The sequence below is a fragment of the Nilaparvata lugens genome, chromosome X (assembly GCF_014356525.2).
Source record: "Nilaparvata lugens isolate BPH chromosome X, ASM1435652v1, whole genome shotgun sequence".
Classification (NCBI taxonomy): domain Eukaryota; kingdom Metazoa; phylum Arthropoda; class Insecta; order Hemiptera; family Delphacidae; genus Nilaparvata; species Nilaparvata lugens.
The window spans coordinates 102,188,059-102,216,052 of NC_052518.1; the positions used below are offsets into that span (position 1 = coordinate 102,188,059).

Sequence of the window (27,994 nt, forward strand, 5' to 3'; positions counted from 1 at the left end):
CCCATCAGTTTTCACTCTCCAACTCACCAATGCCACCTTGTGTCAAGACGTGCTCATGCTGCTGTCTGCATTCTGTTATGTTTTGGGAGATGTCTATTTGCTGGAGATTGCTGCAGAAGCATTGGCAGCAATTTAGTCCACGTATTACCTCAAAAATTGATGATTTCTTTTTAAACCAGTAAGCCAGTATAGTATTTTCACATATTTATTTTCTATATTCGTCAAGACTGTGATTTTTCGTGTAAACGAATTGTTCCATTTGTAGTCTTTTAACCTGCCGACTTCCAAGGGATGAATTTCGTTCCTACTAAGTATTAATGTTAATGGGAATGTTGATTTTAGAATTTATCTTCGAAGGGAAACAGTCCAGGTAACCCCTGGCATCGCGGGATTTCCATTCGCTTTATCGAATTCACTTAGATATTTTCGTTTTGAGCTTAGGAGTGGTGATGACAAAAATGGATGTTGCTGGCGAGCCTACTCTCAATTTAGATGGTCTAAGCACTTTGATTGAGGCTGCAAAGTTTCTTGAGAGACAGGAAAAGCAACGCTCCATCCTCGAAACATCGAATGGTAAGTTTTCTGTGAAAGGTTTATGTTATTTTAACTAAATACTCTACTTATTTATTCACACCTAACCTTCAAAGTTTGAACAAGTTCCAACTCATGAAACCTCATACTACCTAATTAAAAATATGTCGAATACTATTAATCTATAATAATAATTACGGTTGATTAATTTTATGATCCACTGATAAGTGAAAATTTAATAGATCATTTTTAGATATAGCCTACCGTACCACCTATACACCGTAATAAAAATTCAGTTTATCTTACTATTCAGGTAATATTAATTTCTGCTTTAGGGACTGGAATTACTAACTGATGTGGTAATTTCTTATGTACCAAATGTTGGTTATTGAAACATTCATCGCTGCATTACGTACCAATTAGCTCCTCAGTCCATGGGTCCCTGCATTTGAACGCTTGGAAAAACTTGTGGCTAATGCAGGTTGGGTAATGGCTGAATGCGAGGGCTTTGATAAGATCACCTAATAACTTGAAGGTGTGGTTCTAGGAAGTTCAAATTGTGTTTATCGGGAAATTATCATGAACAACTTTCAAAGCCTCTCATTATGAAAACATTTTTGAATCCAGTTCAAAATGGTGGCTGGTCATAGTTCCAGTTTTTCTGGTACTGGTACTGTATTCTTATAAGTTATCTTGCATCTTCCAATGAGCAATGGGTTGCCTTGGGTATGATCAAATTGGATGCATACATGTGCAAGTACATACGAGACCATGCATGAACACGCGTGCAGATGAGAAACGAAATCTGGAGGAGCCATAGAAATACGTTGTGACTTGTATGTCGCTGCTCACACTGAACGCAAACAGCATGTGCATGCGATCATTGTTAGTGTTTCTAGAGCTCTTTACAGATTTTGTTTCTTATCTGCACCTGTGTCCATGCATGATCTCGCGTGCATTTGCACATACGTGCATCTAATGTGATCATACCCCAAGTTTTAGTTGCTCATATGATTTGGACCTCTACTTCCATAATAGTGTTTAACACATTTCAATTTAGACTATCTTATTTATTTCAAAATTCATAATAAGTTATAGCAAATCTTCTGCAATCCCTCCAATCTGTAAGCTGTCTGTCAGTTAAAAGTCATATTACATTCGATATAACAACATATGAACCAAACAAACCGATTCATTTATCACAGCAACTTAGACCTATATGTTTCTAACTTCAACTCATTTACCGTACTACATTCATTATGTAGAATCGAACACTTTTTCTTAACGATCCATTCTGAAATAGACAAACTTAAATTTTGTTCGAAATCTCATTTTTCTTTTTAGATTTTCAAATTCCTGAGGTAATGAGTTTGAAAGATGCGGTATTTCGGAACTCTAATTCTCAGTTCTTTAATTCTTCTAAAAAACTTCATTTCGCTTTTTGTTATGAAAAAAGAATAGCAGTCAAATTTCTTCAATCAATGAACTTATTCACTTGCTGTGACAACAAGATCTTTCGGTTGGTCTGCCATCTTCATGGTTGTATTTATTTCTCTTGTATTTTCTTCTAAAATACTTAAATTCATGTATTCTTTTACAGCACCACCAAGTGTAGAGAATGTCCGTGCTCGTGAAGAAGTTATTCTATCACATGGTAAGTTGTATGTATTACCACTGTATGTAATACGTGTGTTGCATGTTATTTACAAACATAAATTGTAGTTCGTACATAGAATAGGGTCCATCGTGTCGCAGTGATGTTTATCGAAAACCTTCGATAAATCTATGAAATCGGTATTTATATAGACCAGCCACATCAGGTAATTTTCAAGAAATACTCACCTTATTCCTTGAAAACCCCTAGTTTTTGATATTTTGTCCGCCTTAAATCAATAATGACAGTTGTCTGAGAAGACTTTTTGGATGTTTTGGAAAAAAATTCTGAGATAGATTCTTGAAGAGTCCGTTCAATATAATTACCCAATTCCATATGTGTTATTGCTGATATTGTTTTCTTTCTTCAAGAAGCTCATAAATATAACAGAAAAAACTAGCAGTTCACTTTTCACAGATTATTATTCATGAAACTTGTTTTTATGAGATTTTTTGTATGTTACTCCTAGTTCATATATGGAATTTATTTTAGTTTCCTTGGCTTCTTCACAAATTGTTTAGCACGGGAGCATTAATTTATGAATGATGTGTTCTAAGAGTGTATATACGCTTTAACTTTTTACTGAAGTCCATCCAGAACATCCAGTAAAAGTATCAGCTTCTGACGTAGATATATACTTGTGTTGTCTATTATTGTATTTCGCTTCAGTTAGCAAGATAGAGGAGAATACATTGTATACATGAGTTAGATTTTTAATAAGGAATTCTTGTATCATCTGTAACTTATTTTCAAGTTTTGGCAAATGTTCCCCCAAGTTGTAATTAAGAACGGTAATAAGGGTAGTAGTATTCCTCATACCTACTATGACAGTAGCTTTTAATTTAAATATCAATTTATATTTATTGTAGCTTTTAATTTATATATTATTGTAAATGGTAATTAACTGGTTTTGTATTTACAGAGCAACTAACGGTGAAAAGAATGAGGACGTCTCCAGGTCCTAATGCTAACCATAATCTACTGCCGTATAATATAGACCAGCAGCATCCAAGTCATCCACCCTTGAGGTATGTTGGAGCTGTGTTCATTATTATAATAGTAAGGAATTCTTTCTAGACCTAGAACCTATAGTAAGGTCCTCGTTATAATGGTAGTTTTTGGTTAACATTGGTGTTGCTATCCTTGTCCATCATTCGACAAAGCAGATCGTTTTTTAACAATGTAGAAATTTAACTTTAATATGTATAATATCACATATGATTGATCAACAAAATATGCAATCTCAATTATGAACAATTATTATTAAATCATTAAAAAAATATAAAATATTGATCATTTTCAACAAGAATGAACAGGTGATAAGATACACCGGTATCAGCTAGTCTTTAGCTGAATGGACCTCACTCAGTGGCGGCGCTTGACCTGAACAGTTGGGTGGGCCAGTGGTGGGAATTGTTGGGGGTGCTTTATGAAGCATATTCAACTTTACAAGTTGTTACACAGGTAGTCTATGTCATTATAAACTAAATTAAAACAACCTAATCATAGAGAAACAATAGCTTGAGTAGATATCCCATGGTATAGGGCGCTTATGTCGCAACTTTTACTGTTATCTCAAGCTGATAGTCCACTTATTTCTTTTCCAAAAAGGTGTGTGACGCTGGTAGTCTCTCATATTATGCCGTTCATACACACCCGGCCAAAACAGTAAAAATCTTCAATAATCGATAGTAATCGACTTGAGATAACAGTAAAAGTTGCGATATAAACGCCTTATACCATGGGATATCTACTCAGCTATTGTTTTCTATGACATAATGTAACTCACCAAAAGACTTGTCAAAGTAGACACTACGATTGGATTATTGCTAAACTAATTAATCTATGTAAATGTTAGCTCAAAAGTAGCTATTAAAGTAGTATCAACTTATTACTTTATAAAATGATAAAACAACTTTTTTGTCAATTCGGATGCAATTCACATGATGGGATGTCATGCCGTATACCGATGCATTGCTCCCAGTCAGTCCAGCGCCGCCGGCTTGCGTTGCCTTGCCAATACGTTCTTATGAGAGCTAGAAGGGCCTGAATTGTGGGGCCCTTCAATGTGCTACGTAATGATTGGTGGCCATCGTTGAACTCGTACGTATTCTACGATGGCCATGAATGATTTGCATGGTACTTCAACCATATTTTATTGAATAATAACTATTAACCACATAAACTGAAGCATTTTAAAATGCAATTTACTGTTTCATTTGGGTGAGCCCGGCCCATTTGGCCTTTATTTAAACGTCGCCACCGACCTCACTATCGTTGTGATCGAGCTTATTAGCATTTTAAGCTGTATTCTCACATATCAATGACGGTGCAAGTGATCAGTACAGTATGAATATAATTCCCATGAGCTCTAATAGGACTATTCATACTCGCTTGGACGTGCTGAGTGGGAACAGACCAATTAGAACTCGAGGAAATTATATTTTCACTGTGCTGATCACTTTCACTGTCACTGATATATAGAAATACAGCTTTGATCTCTACATTCCAATTTTTCATTTTAGTTTGCTAAATGTGTATGACTATATTTTTTGAAATAGGTATGATTTTATTAAGTAGCCTACGTACACCACGATTGATGTTATGACAAGTTATTTTCAGACCATTTGAATATTGATCTGTAAATTTTGTTGTTGAAAATAAAGTTGAGTTGTAATTAGTTCAATTTATTTTTGCAGATTAGGAACTCGCGAAGTGCACAACAAACTAGAAAAAAATAGGAGAGCACATTTGAAACAGTGCTTTGAACTGCTCAAAAAGCATGTTCCGATCTCTCCAGATGAGAAAAAAATTTCCAATCTTAATATCCTCCACTCAGCTACAAAATATATCCAGGTACGGTCAGTTTACTCACCTAATTTACAAATTTTCTTGAGTGTGGTTTGTGGAATAAACTCATTAACTGTGGCATAAACTACTGTATGCAAGTTAGCATTGTATCACTATTTTTACTTTCCTTGCCCTATTACCATAGGTAAGGAAAGTATTGCTTTCCAAAAAAAATTAAGGTACCCCAATTTCAAGTTTTCTATACGTTTCAAGGCCCCCTGAGTCCAAAAACATAATTTTTGGGTATTTGTCTGTGTGTATGTGTGTGTGTATGTCTGTGAACAAGATAACTCCATTCCTAATTAACCAATTGACTTGAAATTTTAAACTTAAGGTCCTTATACCCTGAGGACCCGACAATAAGAAATTCAATTCAAGATGGCGGAAAAAATGGCGGATAATTACTAAAAAACCATGTTTTTCACGTTTTTCTCGAAAATGGCTCTAACGATTCTCTTCAAATTCATACCATGGATAGCTATTTATAAGCCCTATCAACTGGCTCAAGTCTCATTCCAGGGAAAATTTCAGGAGCTCCGTAATATTCTTGAGAAAAATGGCGGATAAAGACTAAAAAGCCATGTTTTTCACATTTTTCTCGAAAACGGCTCCAACGATTTTCTTCAAATTTATACCATGGATAGCTATTCATAAGCCCTATCAACTAGCATGAGTCTCATTTCTGGGAAAATTTCAGGAGCTCCGTAATATTCTTGAGAAAAATGGCGGATAATGACTAAAAAGCCATGTTTTTCACGGTTTTCTCGAAAACGGCTCCAACGATTTTCTTCAAATTTATACCATGGATAGCTATTTATAAGCCCTATCAACTGACATGACTCTTATTTACGAGAAAATTGCTGGAGCTCCGTAATATTCTTGAGAAAAATGACAGTTAGTAAAAAACAATTTTTTTCACGATTTTCTCAAAAACGGCTCTAACGAATTTTTTGAAATCCATACCCTGTATAGTTATTTATTAGCTCTATCAACTGACATGAGTCTTTTTCCTGGGGTACTAATGAGGGGTCCACCCAATCCTTGAGAAATGGACTTTGTAACCTCCTTCTCGTGCATGAGGTAGGTTGGTACACGGTTTTTACTTTTTCTTCTTCCATATACCGTGGGTAGGTAGAGCAGTTTATAAAAAGAACACAGTCATAGTCAAGATATTGCATCTGTAGAACAGCTGTTTTGACGAATTTCAAAAAAAAAATCATCGAATTTCACAATTTACATAAAGGAAAAAGTACTCTGAAAACAATTGTATATACACATATACAGTAGTCTGATCGTAGTTGCAAATATGTTGCCGTCAATCGTCATTATGTTATTCCCCTAAATTATTCTCGTTTGATAATGAGGCTCATAGTTCAATGAGCAAGGAAAGTTGTGTGAGTGTACCACACCAGATTTTTTCAATTTATGAATTATTCATAGTTGTTAAGTTTTGAAGGGACAGATTCAAGGATCTAAAGGTTCAAAGAACCTCACACGTCAACCGAAGCTTATTGTGTGCCCAAGTATGTTAGTTGGGCAAACCAATACCTGTGTCCTTTACAAGCACCAGGAGTTTTTTCCCTATACTAACATCCCATTCATCACCTGATTGCTTGCAGCCAAACAGAGCTCTTCTTCTAGCCCCTAGTATTTCGCAATCCAGTATGATATGCTTGGCAGTCTCTTCAGACTGATTACAAAGCCTACACATCTGACTTTCATTTCTGAGTCCAATTGTGTAGAGATGTTTCTTGAAGTGGCAGTGTCCAGTTATCTGAGCAATCAACTGCTTGACCTAACCTCTACCCAGCCTCACCAGCCAGCTGGTGAAGTAAGAACTTGTGTCTGCCAGCAGTCTTTTGCCAAGTACTTGACCAGGGTGACCTTGCCATTGCTGGTGATGTAAGTCCCTGGACCTAGAATTACTCATAGTTACTTATTACCATTGGTTGTTATTCAATAAGCGAAGTGACCAAAATAGTTGTCCCGAATTTAATCCTGACTAATTCGTAGAAAATATAATTAATAGGAAGCAGAAAGCTCAGGAATGAAATTGAGAAGTGGATATGTACGATTGACATTGAGGAGGAAATATTCTAGAGGCCAACTAATCCTTAAGACTATCATAAACTTCTCGTTGCTCTTTTTTCTCATCAATTCAAGACACTTTTCACTGTTTTTGATTTTACTTGGACTTTCTTCATTTTTTCCCGCTAAATTGGTTTTATTGAATTAATATTATTTTTCCTTCAATTACACCAAATGTAGTATTTTATTACTAAATTTTACTTTTGTCTTTATTTGTCACTTTACTGATGCTCAATTTGACTGTTTTTTGACTCAATTTTTGAAAATTTTACTGGTGACAGAGGTTTATTTATTTATTCTTTTTATGTTATAAATTTACTGTATTAATGGTTAGGTACTTCGTGGAATTTTATATTTTGTTTGTTTTCCAGATTTTATTATATTTTTTTTACTATTGCTCTATTTCTGTTTGTTTGAAATTGACAAAGACTTTTTCTTTTTTTTGTTATCAAAATTGAGTGACTGTCTCATTCATATTATTATGTAAAATAGTGTAGAACTTCAACCACAGCTTTTAAGCTACTGAAGCTCTTTTCTTTTTTTCCATCGTGATACTGTTTCCATAATAATTGCATTGTAAAAACATTTTTGTAAAACATGTTGTGAATAAATTTCAATTTAAAAAATTTTCAATTTCAAAGTTGTGATCTATTAGGAATACAGCAGTGTGAACTACAGTAAATAATAAGAATTGATTCTTTCAATACTGTATGGGACTCATCAATAAACTGCGATCCTGATCACACATTATAAAGAAAAACAAACGACTGATTATTACCTATTGGAATAATCCTGAGCGAGCAACCAATAATATGAATCAATTTTCTCCATTTCCAATTTAAACGTTCTTTCTGCTTACGTATTTAAATGTTTTATTCGAAATTCCTGATGAATGAAAAAAATATAGAATTATAACATCATACTCTTTCATCTTTCATTTGCATTATTATCAGTTATTTAATTTTATTAGTCATTAGTTCATTTATATCAGTTTGAGTTTTATCTTTCACATGTTTATTCCTATATTAGTTTTGTTATTAATCAAAACTATTAATATAATCAAATTATTGACCTATAATCATGGTCAATGTTATTTTGACTGTTCAAATTTGTGTGATTTATTTTTATAAGATTATTTTTTAAATACTTTTTACTTGAAAAGTAACTTGTAATTCTATCAATCAATCAATCAATCAATAATCCTTTATTGTCATAAAACACAAAGTGTTGTAACAAACGTCAATATACAATAAAATTAAAAACAGTCAAAATATTTTTAAAATAATAATAATATAGTCAAAGTAGTATTTTTGTAAAAAAAAATTACAACTAAATTGGTAAATAGTAATTAACAACAGCAATTGATAAATAGCAGGTATTAAAGCGGGATCCATCACAAGTCACAACAAAGCTGTTACAGTTAAACAGATGAAAACTGAAGCTATTCAAAAAATTCTCCAACAGAATAAAGACATCTTTCTGTAAGTAAGCCTTTTATGTGTGACTTGAATAGTGAGGTACTCGACAGTCTTACTTCAGGGGCAAGCTCATTGAAGAGCTTAATGGACATGTTTCTCCAATTCCTATGGGTACTCGCATATTGGTGAGAATCAATTCTGAGATTTAACCTTCCTCTGGTATGATAATTATGTATGTCACCATTTCGACTATATTCATTAAGTTTTTTTTCATGTACATCAGACAAGTAAAAACATATAAAGATGGGAGAGTCAAGACGCCTAGTTTACGAAAAAGCGGCCTACATGTTGCTAGGGGTGGTGCCTGACAAATTATTCGAATGGCCTTCTTCTGGAGTCTGAAAAGTTTAATAGATGCCGAACAATTTCCCCAGAGCTGAATCCCATAGGCTAAATGGCTATGGATGAGAGCATAAAAGACACTCATTAAAACTTCATGATTAACTATGTGAGTTAATCTACGTAGGACAAACAAACCCTTACTTAGTTTACCAGCTGTATAATCAATGTGCTTTTTCCAATTCATGAGTCAAGCATGATACCCAGGAATTTGAGGGAATCTGTGCCAGTAAACCTAGGGTTGAAGCTAAACTGTAGGTCACAGGTTTTCAGGAGGTTGAGACACAAATTGTTTGAAGCACACCAATCCATTATATTTGATGTGCTCAATTCAACAACTGTGTCAACATTTTGTTTTCCCGTCCCATTCACCAATAAGCCCAGGTCATCGGCAAAAAGATAGGGTTGGGTTTGATCACAGCAGTTCCTTATCACACCTGACAAATCATTTATGTAAATGATAAACAACAGTCGACCAAGTATTGAACCCTGGGGGACACCATATCTAACCAGCTTACCACTTGAGAATTCGCCGTTTCCATAGACAAATTGCATTCTGCGACCCAAGTATGAACCAATTAGATCCACAGCTAACTTGTCAAGGCCATAAAAAGAAAGCTTTTCAGATAGAATATTATGCTTTACTGACTCAAAAGCTTTAGAAAAGTCAAATGCTCTGAGGTTCACAAGTCTCTTGTGCTCTAAGCTACTGATGACTCCCTCAATAAGATTCAAGACATTATCAGAAGCACTGAGATTTTTCCGAAAACCGTACTGATCTCGAGAAAGTAGACTGTTGTTTTCAAAGTAATTGACAAGCTGTTTATGAAGGAGCATTTCAAACAATTTTCATATTATTTCTATGATACAGATGGGTCTGTAGTTTTCAATGTTGGCCTTATTACCCTTCTTGAACACGGGTATTATTTTGACTCTCTTTAGTTTATCAGGGAAAATACCTGAAGCTAGGCACATATTGAACAAATGGGTTAGGACTTCTGGGATATATGGAGCTTCTATTTTTAATATTGAGGAGTTGAGTCCATTCATATCTAAGCAATTGCTGGGGTTCATTTTATGAATTGTGTCAAAAACCTCCTCAACAGTGAATTCCTGAAAACTAAACTTCGTTTCTGGTTCAGGCGTTAATGATACATAGTGACTGAAGTCAAAACTACTCTTAGGGATATCTTTGCTTTGTAAAATTATTTTTTCCAAGAAAAACTTGTTTATTTGATCTACAGACAACTTGCAAGCATCGTCCAGAGATGAATTATTTGAACCAAGGTGCTTCTTTACTACTACCCAGGCTGATTTATTCTTGTTTTTACTCTCATTAATGAATTTACTATTGTAACTGAGTTTAGCCAGTTTGATTTTAGACCTGTAAGTCTTCTATGACGTTTCTATCGAAACGTACATCAATTACACATATAAAAATCATTATACTGGCAACTCCCATTGTACTGCAGAATTAATAAGTTAAAAGTCCTCACATCATGATAGACTGTTGTATAATCTATCGTGAACTGAACTTCTTTTATATATTCTAATGAATATTGACATTTTCGGTGATGTTCAATTGTAGAATATACAAGGTGATTATAAAAAAGGACTTTACAACCTTGGGAGCACATAAATATTTATTGAAATTACTTACATAATGCATTAATTACATATGCATTTTCAAGTGTAATAATAATTTGTTTCATCTTTCTGATCAACCGAGATACAAAATTTGTAGTATAATGTATATTTGGACTGTAAATTTCTGTGATCTTTATAAAAGTGTTTTCATAACCTCATTTGGACTGTTTTTATCAAAATTAGGGAGAGGAACAGTAAATGTAATGTAATAATTGAGAAATGTGTTATTTTGTTACAAAACACTTCAAGTTAAAGGTGTGGGTGTTATTCTAGTTGGATGTGACAGCCGTTGGTAATGCGACATACATCCCACCGATAATCGATTTCTTGCCACACTTGTACCAGCATATCAGGCGTAACTTGTGCAACCGCATATGATTGTGATCCGATTTCGAAGGTCATTGAGAATGTCTGCTAGAGACGGAACATAAATCTCATCCTCAATGAAACCCCAAAGGAAGAAATCCATCGGTGTTGAATCCGGTGAGTGAGGTGGCCACGCAATTGGCCCTGAATGGTAAATCCAGCGAAGTTGAAAGCAATTGTCTAGAAAATCGCGAACTTCTCTGTGGAATTGAGCTGGTGCACCGTCATGCTGAAAGTAAAATGGCACTTGTTTATCTTGTTCAGCATGACAGTGCACCAGCTTAAATATTTACACGGAGAAGTTTGGGATTTTTTAGACAATCGCTTTCAAATTCGCTTGATTTACCAGCGAGTGTGGCAAGAAATCGATTATCGGTGGGATGTATGTTGCATCACCAACGGCTGTCACAATGAACCAAAATAACACCCACACCTTAAACTTAAAGTGTTTTGTAACAAAATTTCTCAATGCTGTAAGTAATTTCAATAAATATTTATTTATCACATTGTGTACAAAAACTTAACATGAGGAAAGGCACAACAGGCTCATGCCCAAAACTGTCCCATTTCCAATTTATACTATACTGTCCAAATCAAAATGTTGGTTATGTCACTTTCACTTTTCAAAATACAATTTACTCTCTTCAATACTCAGATAAACGAGCAAATTTTGAATCAAATTGGTACTATTAGAGTCTAAAATCAAAAAATCTGGAACAGTAACTTAATAATTATTCAAAAAGTCTAAATTGTGAATGAAACTAGAAATTTTTGAGCTAAAAACTTCATGTGCTTTCAAAGTTGTGAAGTCCTTTTATAATCACTCTTTATTCTTCTGCAAGTAGGCCATAGCATACTTGAGTATTCTCGTATTTGTTTCTATTCTAAAATGCATTTGCTGTTTGATCTTCTAATTGATACTGGTGATTCCTTATATTGGTGTATTATATTAAATTATAAAATTTCTTTTTTCAGACTTTACGACGGAAAGATCGTGAATACGAATACGAATTAGAAAAACTGGCCCGACAAAAGATAGCTCTCCAACAGCATTTGGCAGTTCTGAAACGTGAGCGGTCCGAGGCATCTCCAATCGGCTGTAAGAGTTTTATCTTTGTTTTTTTTTTATAAGTACTGTTTTTTCAATCTTATTGGTGACTTGAACTGTTTCTGATTAATAATCCTACTCTACTTGTGCCTATTTGAAATTTATCGTTTATGAGAAGAAAGTTACATTTGAGAATATGAGATTGACTTACAGAAGAAAAACTGCCTCTTCTAGGGTAAGGGTGTGTGCACACAGAGAACGGTCAAAGCGGTAGTATAATTTGAATATAGATTTCCATTGAATGAAAAAGACTAAGAAGTTGTCAAAAAACCACTGATTTTTTTGAAATCAGTGGTTTTTTGACAACTTCTTAGTCTTTTTCATTCAATATGAATAATTACCACAATATCAACTTCTCAACTACACAAAAAATAGATTTCCATATTTGAAATATAATTATCCGGGTAACTTTCATTAGATTGGTTTGACTTGCTGGAAACTAGGTTTCAAGTTAGTCAAACCAATCGGATGTGACCGGGTAATTCTGTTTCAAATGATATATTCATCCGCAAATCACTCAAGTGTAATGTATCCATGTATACAGCGGGGTCCAAAAAATGTATGCACTAATTTGTTTTTCTTCACCAACCAAGGTTCAATCAATGATCTTTTGAAATAGAATACTTCAGTCTGGATCTTTCTGTTATAACAGTATGAATCTTATATCAATATATCTTTCAACTTAATCTCAATGTAAACGTCTGTCTAGTAACCAGCTGTGAAAAATTGTTGATCAATTGTTAATTTATATATTTTTATCATAGTGTTTTGGTTGATAATGATGTGTCTGAAAATTGAATAATTGTAATTTCTGTATTACAGCTTCACTGATCATCGAGGAGAGAGAATCTAGAGTGACACCGTCTCCCCCAATGCGATCGCATGAGCACATAATACCTACAAAAATTCAGGTAAACATAAATTCTAGCTCATTATGCTCAGTAGTATGTGATATGTCAAAAAAAGTTTTATATAGTTACATATAAACAAAGTCTCTATATGCGAAATAAAGTCCATGATTGAAAAGTCGAATTATTCATGCAAACAACTGGAAACACTCCTCCATGGTATAGGGTGCAGCTTGAACCTATATCTCCTTCAACCTCCACCTGGACCGTCTCACGTCAGCGATGATTGTGAGCTCAGCCGGCGGCAATGTATTGTAGACTCTGAATCCACTGTAGAGCGGTGGATCTGTCTTCACCCTCTCCAGAGCGCAGAGCGCTGGTTCTGTGATGTGGATATTGCAGAGCTCCTCGTTGTCTTGTATTGTAACTGATTATCTTGTAGTTTTTCCACATGATTCTTCATAAACACGGCCAGTTCCACAAAATAGAGAGCTGGTACAGTGAGAATGTTGTGCTTCTTGAAAGAACGCCTACATGAATCCCACGACTTCAAACCATCAATAATTCTTACAGCTTTCTACTGCTTTCTAAAAATCAAAGTTAAATAAATTTTTCCACTGCCACAAAACAATATACTATATTGTATAATCGACATTAAATATAGCCATGGAAAACTTTCAACAAAGTTGGAGAACTAACTACCTTCCTTAAAACATTTAGTAAGTAGGTCACAGTGGATATTTTATCATGAATGTGGCCAACTTGGTCTGTCCATCCAAGATTGCTGATCACTTAAATTCCTAAAAAGGAAGCTTCTTTATTTATGAGGCCTTCAAACCTTTGATTGAGTAGCATTTCCATTTACTGTTCTCTCTTAATTTGAAATAATTTAATAACCTTGTCTTCCGTGCATTCAACTTAGGCCGTTTGATTGGAACCAGACATGCATTTCATTCATTGTATTTTTGGTTTTTCTAACTATGGTCTCCTGAGTTCCAGTTACAATGAATGTGATTTCATCGGCGAAAAGGAGAACATTGGATAGTATCAACACTATACAATATGGCGGATCAACCAAAGTCAAATTTAATGTATTCAATCAATGCCAAACTATAATTTATGTATCATCAGTCATTCTTGTTATGCCAGTGTTACTAAGAAATTGAAAACGTTTTGGACAATTCCTTGTTTTTCGTTTTCTAAAATTCATCCAATAAATAACTGAGTAAACTATAATAATAAATAATATTTTTTGTCTCAGGTTGTACCGTCAGCAGCGTGTAGTAAGAGTACAACGGGATTGCTTGTGAGTTCAGGATCGACTGTCCAACTTCTGTCAGCTCCAGCTCTACGAGGTACAATTTACGCCACACTTTCATTATCTACAACCCATTTCATATATGAACACAAAGTCTTCCATATTTAGAAATATCAAACTTGTATCACCCAATGTTTACAACACAATTAAAATTATCAAGTACCCTTTATCACAACACAACTTGTTCCAAATCTTCAAGATGCATCTTCAAAACACAACTAGTCTCAACGCTTCAAGATCCGTTCCCAAGTGTCATTTTTAGCTCTTGAAGAGTTCAAACTACAGGGTGGTGCATGATATATGATCCAACATTTAATTTTGTCATAGAAAGTTTATTATGAAAGCAATACAGAAAAATGAGATATAACTTGTCTACTGTATACCTGGAGATTAGTTTGTGGCCATTAAATTAATGTTGAATTAAATTAATGTTGAAGGCCACCTTGTTGTCTGATAACTGCTTCAACACGAACGCCTATGTTATTGGTGACTCGGCGACACATATCCTCGGTTATCTCGTTAGATGCCTCAACGATCAGCACTCGCAGATCCATCAGTGTGTTAGCATGTTCCTCTGCTTATCGCAAAAGGGTTTCGATTAGAGAATCGGTGGTTCATGCAGGATGGAGCCAGTCCACATACGGCTGTTGTTTTAGACTTTGGAGTTATTCAGACTGCAAAAATGGGCATTGAGAGTAATGACAGGAGAAACAAGAAGAACCAGTTGACGGCCAATTTTTAAAGAATTGAAAATCCTTCCGTTGCCTAGTCTTTACATTTTCGAGACACTTTGTTTTATAAAGAAACACCAACATGAGTTCAATACAGGAGAGGTATTTCACAATTACGGAACTCGGTACAGGCAAAACTTGAGAGACGAGGTTCATCGAACAACTCTTTATCAGCGGGGAGTGAAAAGCGCTGGTATAAGATTGTTCAATGCTCTACCTGCGCATCTCAAAGAGATGAACGGTAAGGGTTTCAAAACAATAATAAAAAATGAATTATTGAATGTCTCCGCATATTCAATTGCGGAATTTATGGCTCATTGCAAGCAAGTAAGACTGATAAGATAAATTCTAAGGCTAAGATTTTTAAGACTGATTGACGAATCTACATACCCCTTTTAAAGGTGGACAATAGATGATCTAATAATAATAATAATAAAGACTTTTTGCATGAATATTTTAACCAAAATGTCATTTCAAAGCGATTTTCGAATCGTTTTGCGTGTGGGCATAACTGGCCCCCAAACAGTCCTGATTTGAATCCGTGCGACTATCTTCTTTGGGGATTGCTGAAGGAGATCTTCGCTAAACATGCTAACACACTGATGGATCTGCGGGTGCTAATCATTGAGGCATGTAACGAGATAACCGAGGATATGTGTCGCCGAGTCACCAATAACATAGGCGTTGGTGTTGAAGCAGTTATCAGACAACAAGGTGGCCACTTTCAACATGTAACGGCCAGAAACTAACCTTCACGTATACAGTAGACAAGCTATATAAACAAGTTGTGTTGTATAAACCCTGTTTGTATTGTGTTGACTGACCTATATGTCAAATTGTTATATTCTATTGAGGCTAATGAAGATATTCTATTCTATATAATTTTTCTGAATTGCTTTCACAACGTCTGGAAAACGCTTCATGTTGCTTTGCTCTTGATGTAGCGTAAGATAATATTGATTAACTAAATACTACCGGCAGTAGTTTTTATGATTATTATTAAGAAAGAATTCCTATATTTCGATTATTCTTCTCAAAATTGTGAAATTTGAGATTTGTATTATATTATAGTTGTATTTGTATTATGATTTGATTTGTGGTGGTTGCCTGGCAACGATGTTTTTAGAATTTGCTGATTGAATGTGATGAGATCAAACTGTAGAAGTTCAGTTGGACAAGTTCTTTTTCAAAAGTTGGCGCCTATTTTATCAGTTATAAAGTATTTATTTTGATTAATGATTGTTTTTTAGGTATCCCAGTTACGAATGGTGTGCTTAGTCATGGACGTGTGACTCTTGCTACATCAGGTATGTATCAATTATTATATTTTTCTGGGATCTTCACAGTATTCTATTTAAGGTTGAAGATTTTTATTATAAATTGCAGTTAACCAACTGCTGGATAATAATCAACATCATTCTTTGCACTTTCAATGTGTACGTTCTGTGTACAGTAAATTGTTCCAGTTCCAATCGTAAATTTTTCCATCACGTGACTAGTGCAAAATGTTCCCATGGAACGCCATTTCAAAATCGTTGGTTTCAAGCTTTTAGCTCGCACTTATAAAGTTGATTTACACCAAAATTTGTCGTTTACTAGCTGCGTGAATGAAGAAAGGCTGTTTTACAAACTTACCGTCTAGAAAAGTGTGCATTTCTTTCATTCCAATACTCTCAAATTTTCTATAGAGAAAAAATCATTTAACGAATGGTTATCAAACATCATTTTGTTGGTTCTATGGTAAACAAACAAACTATCAGCGCATGGGCAGAGAAGCCAGCAGACTACAATACAATCGACCAATGAGAGCTCAGATAGTTGGAACTGTTCCAGGCCGGACAATTTACCACGCTTCGACAGTGGGGCAGGAACTTGGTACTGGAACTGGTTTCTGGTACAGAATCTGTCAAAATTCTTCCCATGGGACGCGGAACTTTTTACCTGGTAAATTGTGAATCGGACAATTTACCACATTCCATGTACACAGAACGGGCCCATTTTATAAGCTTATTCTCAAATGTTTTCCAAAACTATTTTTGACAAAATCATGCCAACAATTCTAACGGGGCGTCTACATTAGTCAAGTTCCCTTGAATTCAAGTTTTGTATTTTGCAACCTTGAAGTCAAGTTTACAAGACCAGAAACTTGGATCCACTATACCAATGTAGACCGTTCTTCAAGTTTTGTAGATGTTTGACTAATGGATTCAACTAGAATCTTGAAGGTATAATCCAACCTACAAATGGGAAAATGAGATTAAACAGTTGGTCAGTCAATGCAGAATGTATAAAAACAACTAAATAGGGAAGTATGGTACGGTACAAAAAAGTATGAAAAGTGAAAGAAAACTAGAGATAAAATAGTTTTTTTTTTCAAAAAAAGTACAGATCCACCAACGATTTTATTAATTGAAAATATGTTTGCATTTCATTTGATTCTTAAAATTATTCCACCGTTACAGTTTCATCGTAACTGTAGGGTTCAAATTAGTGAAGTTTACTTGAAAAGTTTTCATAACCTCAAAAGTATATGAATTGAAAAATACTTCTAATTATTACCGAGCCAAAAACACTTCCTATCCTGAAAATTGCTGCTTTCTGTTTTGTCCATGTGAGCTTGTGACTCACAATGTGAGTCACAAGCTCACATGGAAGAAGGAGAACAAAAAGTAGAAGATAAAGATAATTAGGGCCGAGACACGAGGCGTTTTTCAGACAAGTCGGCAGGAAGCTGTCCGATTGGCTGATTCTCGAACAATCAGCAACACGAGGCGTTTTTCAGACGTGGGACAGCACTACAGGACATCCGAAGCTATTTCTCGGCCCCAAGGTATAATAACGAAGGAGGGTGTGAACTTTCAAGTAATTAAAGTATTAGTACTTTAATAATTAGTAAGTATTAGTACTTTAATAAAAGTATTAGTACTTCAAGTATTGATGTAGGGTTACCCTACATGTATACTTATGATGTGTGCTACAGTTGCTAAGGTGATTGTTCTGGAAACAAACTGTTTATGAAAAGATAACAAGTTAGAGTTTTATGAGATACGTTAAAAGATGATGTTTTATTTTTATCTTGTTCAATGTAAACTTTTAATGAATAAAGTGTTAATTAAAAAAGCACATTTACAACAGTATTATTATAGTTATTAGTTCTTTAGAGAATTGAGTATTGATTGAGATTTTTGATTGCAGACTCGAACCAACTGATTCAGCAAGCACACATGGTCATCTCACAAACAAATGGAGGCAAACAAGTTCTGCTTCCCCTAACTTCTCCAACGATAGGTGGAAAAGTAAGACGCCATTATATTTTTCGCTTTTACACAATAGGTCGATTGAATAAAAACTAGAATCTAGTGGCTAGCAACTAGCCATTAATTCTAGCTAGGGCGAAAATTCAGTTGAATAATCATATGCTAGTTCTAGGTAGATACAAATCGGAGTAATTAAATGTTTCCGGAAAATTCTTATGCTCAACTCACACTTAGGCTAGCTTCACACGCATTCGGTTTCATTCGGTTCGGTTCGTTACCGAAAACGAATGAGGCTTTCATACATGTCAGGTTTTAATTCGTACGGTTCTATATTAGGTATTTTCTTCTCAAACACAGCTGTATTTGGATTTTCACAGTTCATGCTGGTATATTTAAATATAGCAGCTGGTGTTAAATTGTAAGATGTCATTTCTTGAACAACAAAATTTTAAAGTTAATTAAAAATTGTGAATTATTTGAATAGTTTCTTTTTGTTTATGTTTATTTTGGATGTCCAGAGAGATTATTTTTTTAAATTGAAAATTTGTTCCTTGTTTTGACACATGGTATATAAACTTCATCTCTTCTCTCCATTGATGAAATCATGTAATATTCGTGGAAAAAATAAAATTCTCCCTGAGTTTCAGTTTATATCTTTCATATTTTTTTAGGAAATTATTCATTGAGAAAAAAATGATCCTGTGAACTAACAGATATTAATTGACCATATGATTTTGACTTGGAAAATTTTGAAACAGATAATCACGATATCAGGTTAAAATAAAAACAAAAAAAGGCATGCGTGTGTAAAAGACTTTGTTTTTTCCTGTTTCCCTAGCAACGAATTCGAATATGATGAAACCTATTCGTGTCAAGGGGGCGTTCGGTGCTATGCGGTTGCTATTCGGTACCGAATTCAAACCGAATCATCGTTTCACACTTATCGGAATTTGCCGAAAACGAACCGAACCGAAAGTGTGTGAAATTAGCCTCTCACTATCGGAATTTGCCGAAAACGAAACGAACCGAATGAGTGTGAAACTAGCCTTACGCGACGCTGGTCGAGAAGAGACTCTACTCTAGTCGAGAACATGTGTTTTCAAATGGTGACGTCGCGGAGACTAGAATCGACTGGTCTGAGTGTCACCATTTGAAAACACATACTGCGTCGAGAAGAGACTCGACTCTAGTCGAGAGCATGTGTATTCAAATGATGACGTCGCGGAGACTAGAATCGACTGGTCTGAGTGTCACCATTTGAAAACACATACTGCGTCGAGAAGAGACTCGACTCTAGTCGAGAACATGTGTTTTCAAATGATGACGTCGCGTAGTCTAGAATCGACTGGTCTGAGAAACACATGCTCTCGACTAGAGTCAAGTCTCTTCTCGACCTGAGTCGCGTAAGTGTGAGTTGAGCCTTAGGGTAATGATCACATTGGATGCACGTATGAGCACGTAAGATCAAGCAATACCAAGCGCGCAGATGAGAAACAAAATCTTGATAGAGCCATGGGAACACTCGCACTGAACGCATGCACTTGCTGGTGGCGTTCTGTGTGAACAGCTACAGGCAAAACACAACGTGTTTCAAGTGCATCCAATATGATCATACCCTTGAGTAAATACTAGGTTCATCATTTGCTACTACATCAATTTTTATCCACTTTGCATTGAACGGTTACTAGGGCGATGAAATATTTCCAGTTCCACCGAGGCCTAGTTAGTGCTAGCCAACTTTATTGAAGTGAACATTGAAAATTGCTTCAGCAATCAGCAATTGCTAGCTTCTATTCAACCGACCTAATATTTTCACCTCATTTATACCTTTTGTAAGCTAATAAAGCAGATTTTAAACCGCCGTAGCTTAGCTTGAAAATGTACCATTGCCGTCAACTAGTCTCCCCGACACCTAATCCCCTACTGGAACGAAGGAGCTTGGTTGTCGGCAAGAAGCTCCTCACACGCTCACGACAATCAAGCTCCCCGTCAGCCAAGCTCCTCTTTCAGGAGCTGAGTTGACGCCGTCAAACAATACCCTCGAAAGGAGCTCATTTGACGGGGAGTTTAGCTGTCGGGGAGCTTAGTTGGCGCGTCCCCTTTAGCACTAGGAGATACGAGATACGACTTCTACGTCGTTCAAAATACCTATATCAAGCTACGCTACGGAGGTGTGAAATCATCTTCAAGCCCTGCTTTTCAATGCTCTGCTGGGCAAGGAAAGAATACCTTTGATTTTTATGGAAATGCTCATTTAATGGCAGACTACTACTGGTTACTATGATGGGAGTGTTCACATTTTGAAATTCCTAACACTCTTATAAAAACCGATGTATTATTGTGTTTTCAAGTTCATTGCAGTTCATGACAAGAACTAGCCAGGGAACCAGCTCAGAAAGTATCGACTTTAGACTGCTGTTTTGATTTGTAAACAATGTATAACAATTACGTTCGTCTATTAATACAATTATATTCATATCACTATGATCGGCGTAGCTGCAGCTGTAGTGAGGTCCACTGTTATATCAGTGGAAAAGATAGAACAATAGCGTTGCCGACTCTCTGCCTTGCCACTGCGGGAACACGTCGACCAAGCTACTCGACAGCTAAGCTCCGCGTCAGCTGAGCTCCTTTTAAAACCACTTGCGAGGGGATTGGTTGACGGCGTCAACCGAGCTCCTGAGTGAGGAGCTTAGTTGTCGTGAGCGTGCAAAGAGCTTGGTTTTCGTCTGCGGTCCCGACAACCAGTCTCCTCCTAACCAGTAGGGAATTGGCTGTCGGGGAGACTCGTTGACGCCAGCGTGCAAGGACCACCGAACCCGACCACGTCAACCAAGCTCCTCGCACGCTCACGTTTGAGTGCCGGAGTTTTCACGAGTAAACTGTCAAATATTTCATGCAATTACTGAATGGAGGAGCTTGGTTGTTGGGTACGATCACGACAACCAGACCCCTCATATCCAGCAGGGGATTGGCTAGCGGGGAGCTTGGTTGTCGCCGACAGCCAAGCTCATTCGTCCCAGTAGGGGATCAGTTGTCGGGGAGACTAGTTGACGGCAATGGTATTTTTCACTAGGGGATAGGCTGACGCCAGTGGTCGAAAAAGCGAGGAGTCTAGTTGTCGGGGAGACAGGTTGGCGGACCCTCCTTGTCTATCGTTTGACAAAGCAGATAACACTATCCTTTTCTACGCTATCTGCTTTGTCAAACGATAGGCAAGGATATCAACATCAATGTTAATCAACTATTAATCAACATTTTATTAAGTAAATTAGAATTTCTTGGTATCCAAAACAATGCTCTTAAACTATTAGAATCTTATTTACAGGGTCGTATCCAGACAGTATGTGTTAACTCAGAGTTTTCCAAGCCAATTGCTGTACCACATGGCGTTCCTCAGGGGTCCATTCTTGGGCCTCTACTTTTTCTGGTTATGATGAACGATATTGGGTTTAGCATTCGATCAAAGGTGGTATGCTATGCTGATGATTTATCATTAGTTACTGCTGATGTGGATCTCAGTGCTCTTGAACAAAAGATGTCCAGATGTCAGGGCGAGGCAGAAGCCTGGTTTAGGGCAAACCGTCTATTTTTGAATACAACCAAGACCCAGAAGCTAGTGCTTGGTTTGAGACAAATCAGTCAGAGTGCAAAAAGTGCTAAGCTTCTTGGAATTACACTAGATTATAAACTCACATGGATACCTCATATAGAAAGTGCCTGCTCCAAACTTAGTAATGTTATATAACTTCTTCGAAGGCTCAGGGATTGTGTACCCGCACACTATTTAAGAATGTGCTATTTCGCTTTTTTTCAGAGTGTCTTTATGTACGGATTGGTCTTGTGGGGTTGTGCCCCGGATGTGCAAAGAGTGTTCTTACTACAGAAAAAGACTATAAGAATTATATCAGGTGCAGCGTATTTGGAGCATTGCAGGCCATTATTTATAAAGGAAAAAGTTATGACAGTTTACAGTATGGTAGCTTTCAAACTCCTACTTCAAGTAAAGAAGGATATAGGATCATATAGATGCAGAGTTGACATCCACAGCCATAATACACGAAATAAGACAAAAATAGATGTACCTTACACAAGACTGAAAAAAGTATTAACTAGTCCTAATCATGTATCCTGGAAACTTTTTAATATTCTGCTAGACTCAGTCAGAAACTTGCCTTTAACAGTATTCCGACAAAAACTTGAAAACCTTCTCTTACAGTTCCCACTATACTCGCTTTCTGATTTCCTCCAGCTGCCAGTAGAGAATCATTTTTTTGGAAAACATATGTGATAGTACTCTGTAGTATTTTATATTTTTATGTGTTTATATTTAAATGATACATTATGTACGTTGGATTATTTTATTCTTGATATTATTGTTTTATTGACATATATGGAGGAAACCTTAAATAGAGGTTTTCCAATAGTATTGTTTGGGTCCTGAATGGAATGAAACTTTTATTCTATTATTCTGTTATTTTATTATGATGTATTTATAATGTATATTTTGACGTTTCCGATAGCATTGTTTGTATGCACTAAAGGAATAAAAATCATTCTTATTCTTATTCTTATTCTTAACTATTGCCATTATAAGGTGGTCCTTACTAGAGTGGATGAATCTTATGTTGACTTCAAGTGGATATATAATGGATCAATCTATAATTTAAATTTTTCTATGCTTCATTGTGAGGATTGTTAATTGACGAAAATATGAATTAGTGATTGTTTTTGTTGCAGATGTTGCAGATGCCAGTTGTTAATCTTGTGAAGCCTTCAGTTGTTGTAGTTAGCAGCCCTTCCAATTCTACTCATTGATGACAGGGTTTTACCAAAAGTGAATACACAAAACTTGAGAGAAACTGTTACAAACTATATACATTTAATTCACTAATCACTACCGAGCTATTGAATGTGTTATTGTTGAATTATTATCAATCGAATGAGCGTATTCGAAATTGTTATTATCTTGCGATAGCAAGCTAGTTACAAAGCCGCAATTTGTGTAATCTTTGTGATACCGATTTGGCTCTTAAATCTATTGAGAGCTGTAAAATTTTCAGTTGTATGTGACGAGAAAAATCTTGAGATAGGTTTGATTGTGCCAAGGCAGCAACCTAGGTAGTATGTGATATGAAGAATTGACAAAGGCAAGATTAGAATGATATTAGATTAGATTAAAAACCTTCAAAAGGTTTAGATTAAAAACCTTCAAAACCAAAACAGCCAGACTAGAGACGAACCATTTCTCACGTGATAGTTGAATGTTTCAAAATTATTCACTCCCTATATGATAATATTTATGATGTATTATATGTACTCTACGTACATTTGTAGCCTCTCATCTATAGAAGGGAGACTCCGAATGCAATACTTGTAGGCAGCTGGTGATGAAGGCACCAATAATATTACATGGCCTAATTATAAGAAGTACGGTATACATATTCTGAACTGTAATGAAAGTTTAAAGTATAAACGTTTTTTTTTTCATTTGTAGTCTAGGAGAAGTCCCATACAATTGTTTTGGTGAAATGAATGTACACAGATGCTATGATGAATACCTAGGATAATTATTTTAATTATTACGAAAAGTATAATTATAATTCAAGCTAGAAATTGAATTCAGTAATTAATTATGTTCGATTGAATTGTCATTAGGCTACTATTGGACAGAGAATGGTTCTAATAAATTTGAAAATTCTATAACTAAATAATGAGTCCAACTAATATTCAAATATTTTAAACACAACTTGTAACAACTCTCTGTTTCTGAAAGTAGCAGTTTGAGAATTAAGTTGTTTAATCTGGATATCCTTATGTTACACAAAATAAAGGTTTTATAAAAATTGTTTTATTGCCGTCAAATTCAACTTATTCATTATAATATTCTATTATGGTTATGGATAATTTATTACACTTATTATTACTTATTTTGGGTGCCTATTCTACGATGTTCGAAAAACGTCAATCTTTTAAGTTGTTTTCGATAAGTGAGCTTATGAATAGAAAATAAATAGTCATATTTATGACATCGGGTTATCAAATGAGGCCTATGCTAAAGTGGGGTTTCAGAGGCCCAGAAAGTGTTAAATTTAGATTAAATGCGTTGAATAATATTATTTTGAAACGTTCAATACTTGACTTGAAAATCCGATATTTTCAAAGCATTATTCTCAAATTTAATATTGATCTACATGGAATAATGAATGATCATTTTAATTGAAGGTCATAGGTCTTGCAAGAGCTCTTCATATACACATACTAACATGGTTTCGAATGAAATTCTGAAGCTTTTACTATTCTTCCACATATAAACTGAGTCTCTTATCTGATTGACTGAATTTGTGAAAAATTACATTATCAATGTATCAAGTTACTTCCATTATTGAATTTAGGGTTTAAAATTATGCCGTCATTGGTTTCATTGTGGCACAGCTCTATGAAGAAATATTTTATTTCTAACATTCGAATTAGAAGATTGTTTTATTTAATTACAGATTCTCTATTCTTAGATAATATTATATTATACTACTTTTGTAATATTTTCAAAATTTATATTATTGTTAATTATTGTGATTGAGAACTTTAAAAATTTGTTTTTATCTTCAGTATATTCATTTTATTTTTTTCATATTCGATTATCATGTAGATATTTTTCTGTCAATTACTTGTAAATCTTTAGTTGCATACTTCGCTGATGTTTCACATTTAAGATGCTTCAAGATTTGAAGCGTGTGCTTCCAGATTCATCATTTCAAGTACATAACTAGAATCACGATATTTTTTAATTTTATTTTAATTCAATTGTTTTAGACAGTCCCTTAGGATTGAATGATCCTTTCTAATTTTTTAATCCTTTTTAATTTTCTTTTAATTCAACTGTTTGAGACAGTCCCTTATAGGAGATATTTGATTTTAATACTTACTTATATTCAATTATTTATTTATCTGTAAGTTTTTCTCTTACATTTTAACTCGAAATCTGTAAATATATAATACAGTGGTCGCCTAAATACAAAGTTATACCACTAGCACCCATATAGCCTACATTACAACCATCACAATCATTTATATAATTTATTTTAATTATACAAAATGAAAATTATATGTTTTGCAGAAAACTTACATACTCCATTAGTGAAAGAGACAAGCAGATATTTATTCACATTCAAGTTTGTGATTTTATATAGATATAAAAATATCTATATATTACTTTAATTACATAGAATGTTATTCTACGGTTTAAAATGCAATGACCGTACAAAATATATAATGATTTATAGATAATAAGATTAGTAACAATTGATTTTTAAAAGAAGAAACCCTTCATAAAGTATACTCATCATAGTTTAATATGAATTATAATTTCATTTTGAGACCTTAAGCCACTTTTAGCGACCACTGACATTATTTAACTATAGCAATAGATTGATTTCATATAAAACATCATCTTGATATTTTGTTTAGTAACTATACATCACTGTTTTAATACTTTCGTTATTGTCAATTTTTTTCAGTAATTTAATTTTTATACATATTTTATTCACATTAAATTTTGCAGTAATCACAAATCACACAAAAGTATTCTCATATATTTTTTAAATATCAGAGTTCTAATACTTGAAAATTTCATGAATTCGTTTTCAAAAAAGTTATTCTATCAACCAAATAATCGGTTAAAATTGTTTTAGAAAGAGTCTGCTTCACAGAATCATATATTTGATAAGTATTTACTCATGCATAAGCATAAAACAATATTGTTTTCGTCATATAATCTCTTAATTAGTTAATATTATGTTACTGTAATTGATAAATTAGTATAAAGGCTTTTTATTTCATATTTAGATGTTTCATTATGGACTAGATGGTTTACTACCCATTCATTTTTTGAAAAGCTAATTTTTTCATCCAATTACAATGTTTAGTCTATGTATTACATTCCAATTTCTGTTTCTTGAACTCTGTTTATTTTAATAATTATGTATTATTCATTATTGTAGGTTGATTTTATTGCAAGCTCTCAGTATATTTCTTGTTATTATTAATCTCGATTTAACAATACAATTAACGCATTAGTTTAATTCTGTAAACCAATAATATTATACATATACTACTTATCAACTAGGCAAAATCTATGAGAGGATACTGGAAAGATCTCGCAGGGTAAATGGAAAACATATTGTTCAATACAATACATTATTATATTACAATTTTTCGTGCACAATTAATTGTTGTAATTTGAATAAGCATATGAAAATCTGTCACAAAATGAGCCAGAACAATTAACAGTTTAAACTTCTCATAATTGAAATTGACATACATAATTTGGGTAAACTAATGTAAACATCTTTCTTTTTGTTTATTTGGTGAAAATGGTAGCATCTACTTGCACATAAATAGCATTAACTTAGACATCGACTGTAAAGATTATAATGGTACAGTATCTTATGTATCTTAGTAAAATCGAAAACTATCTTATATTTATATATTTTCTAGTTTTCATTACTCAACGACAATAATTTTAGTTATTAAAGTTGTCAATTCAATTATTACAATCAAACATGGTTAGCATACAGAATTTAGTGGAACAAAACTTTAGCAATAATTCAAAATATATTGTAAACATTCATGACCAATCGATCACCATTATTGCCCTACTTGGTTATTTCTAGACTGTGTAATTGTTTCCTACTAGTCAATTTCTTGAAAAACAAACTGTATTTTGATTGAAATTTTATTTTTAGTGACTGTTAAGTTTATTGTTCGTATTAATTGTTAGATAATTTTAAAATTATCTAAGACACTATATAACTTCATGAAAAGTTTTCATGTATGAAAGTGGCTAAATCGCTTTTTCAATCAAACTTCTTTGGCTTTTCTATTGTTTAGTATTAATATTGTAATTATAATTATATTTGAGTTCACAGAGTGGACGTATTATGTATTCGAAAGTATACTATTTTAATTTGAGTTTATATTTTAGTTCATTCCTACAGATTATTATGATTTGTTAATCGATTTCTCAGATTCATTTCTTCTACCATTATATCACTTGGTACATACTCGTTATTCCATTCATTTTAGTCTTTTCAATTTAGTTCCTAAACCGAATATCACTCTAGTTTTAAATTTACTTTTGAGCATATTTTGTGGTAACTCATCTTTCAGTATTTTATTCTAGCAATAGACGATTTTAGTTTCCTTCTCAATAGAAGTATCTTAATTCTAATTTAATAATAAAACAAGGTAATATTTGCTTTGATAAAAAATTGCCTACATTTTAATAGAAGAGGGAAGCTATATGCGTTGAAAAAGTAGTATGCTTTTTGTCACAATGATTTATTTACATGTTCAACGGCCTTAAGTAATAAAAAAATCACAAATAAAGCATGCTGCTTTATGTTCATCCTGTTAATAGCTCCCTCTGTGGAACAATCATACTATCAATTTCAAAAATCATTTGGTGCTCATTTGTATTACTTACACTGATTATACAATATTGAGACATCATTACAGAATATATTGTTTTCGTGTTGTTTATGGAATAAATAATGAATAAAAACTACTTCTTTCCAACTCAATTTACATCCTGCTTCATCAATATTCGTTTTTATATCTCGGATTGCTTTGGGTTAAAACAAGTTCACATGGTTTTGTTGAAAGATAACTTACATGTTGGTTAAAATTACCAACTTCAAATCAATCCGAAATCCTCTTTGATTACCTTCTCAGCCAGAATAAGGGTAACCGATCCTTTCGGCCGTTGGATCGGACGAATC

General features: G+C 34.2%; 1 protein-coding gene across 1 annotated transcript; it reads left to right on the top strand.

Annotated features, from left to right (window-relative positions):
- On the top strand, window positions 1-27,780 carry LOC111052759. Its single transcript, XM_022339516.2, has 10 exons — window positions 1-573; window positions 2,132-2,185; window positions 3,108-3,213; window positions 4,885-5,041; window positions 11,929-12,052; window positions 12,884-12,972; window positions 14,171-14,264; window positions 16,209-16,265; window positions 18,154-18,254; window positions 22,956-27,780. The coding sequence occupies exons 1-10, from the start codon at window positions 450-452 to the stop codon at window positions 23,031-23,033; spliced, it is 984 nt and encodes a 327-aa protein (XP_022195208.1). The 5' UTR covers window positions 1-449; the 3' UTR covers window positions 23,034-27,780.
- The last annotated feature ends 214 nt before the right edge of the window (window positions 27,781-27,994 follow it).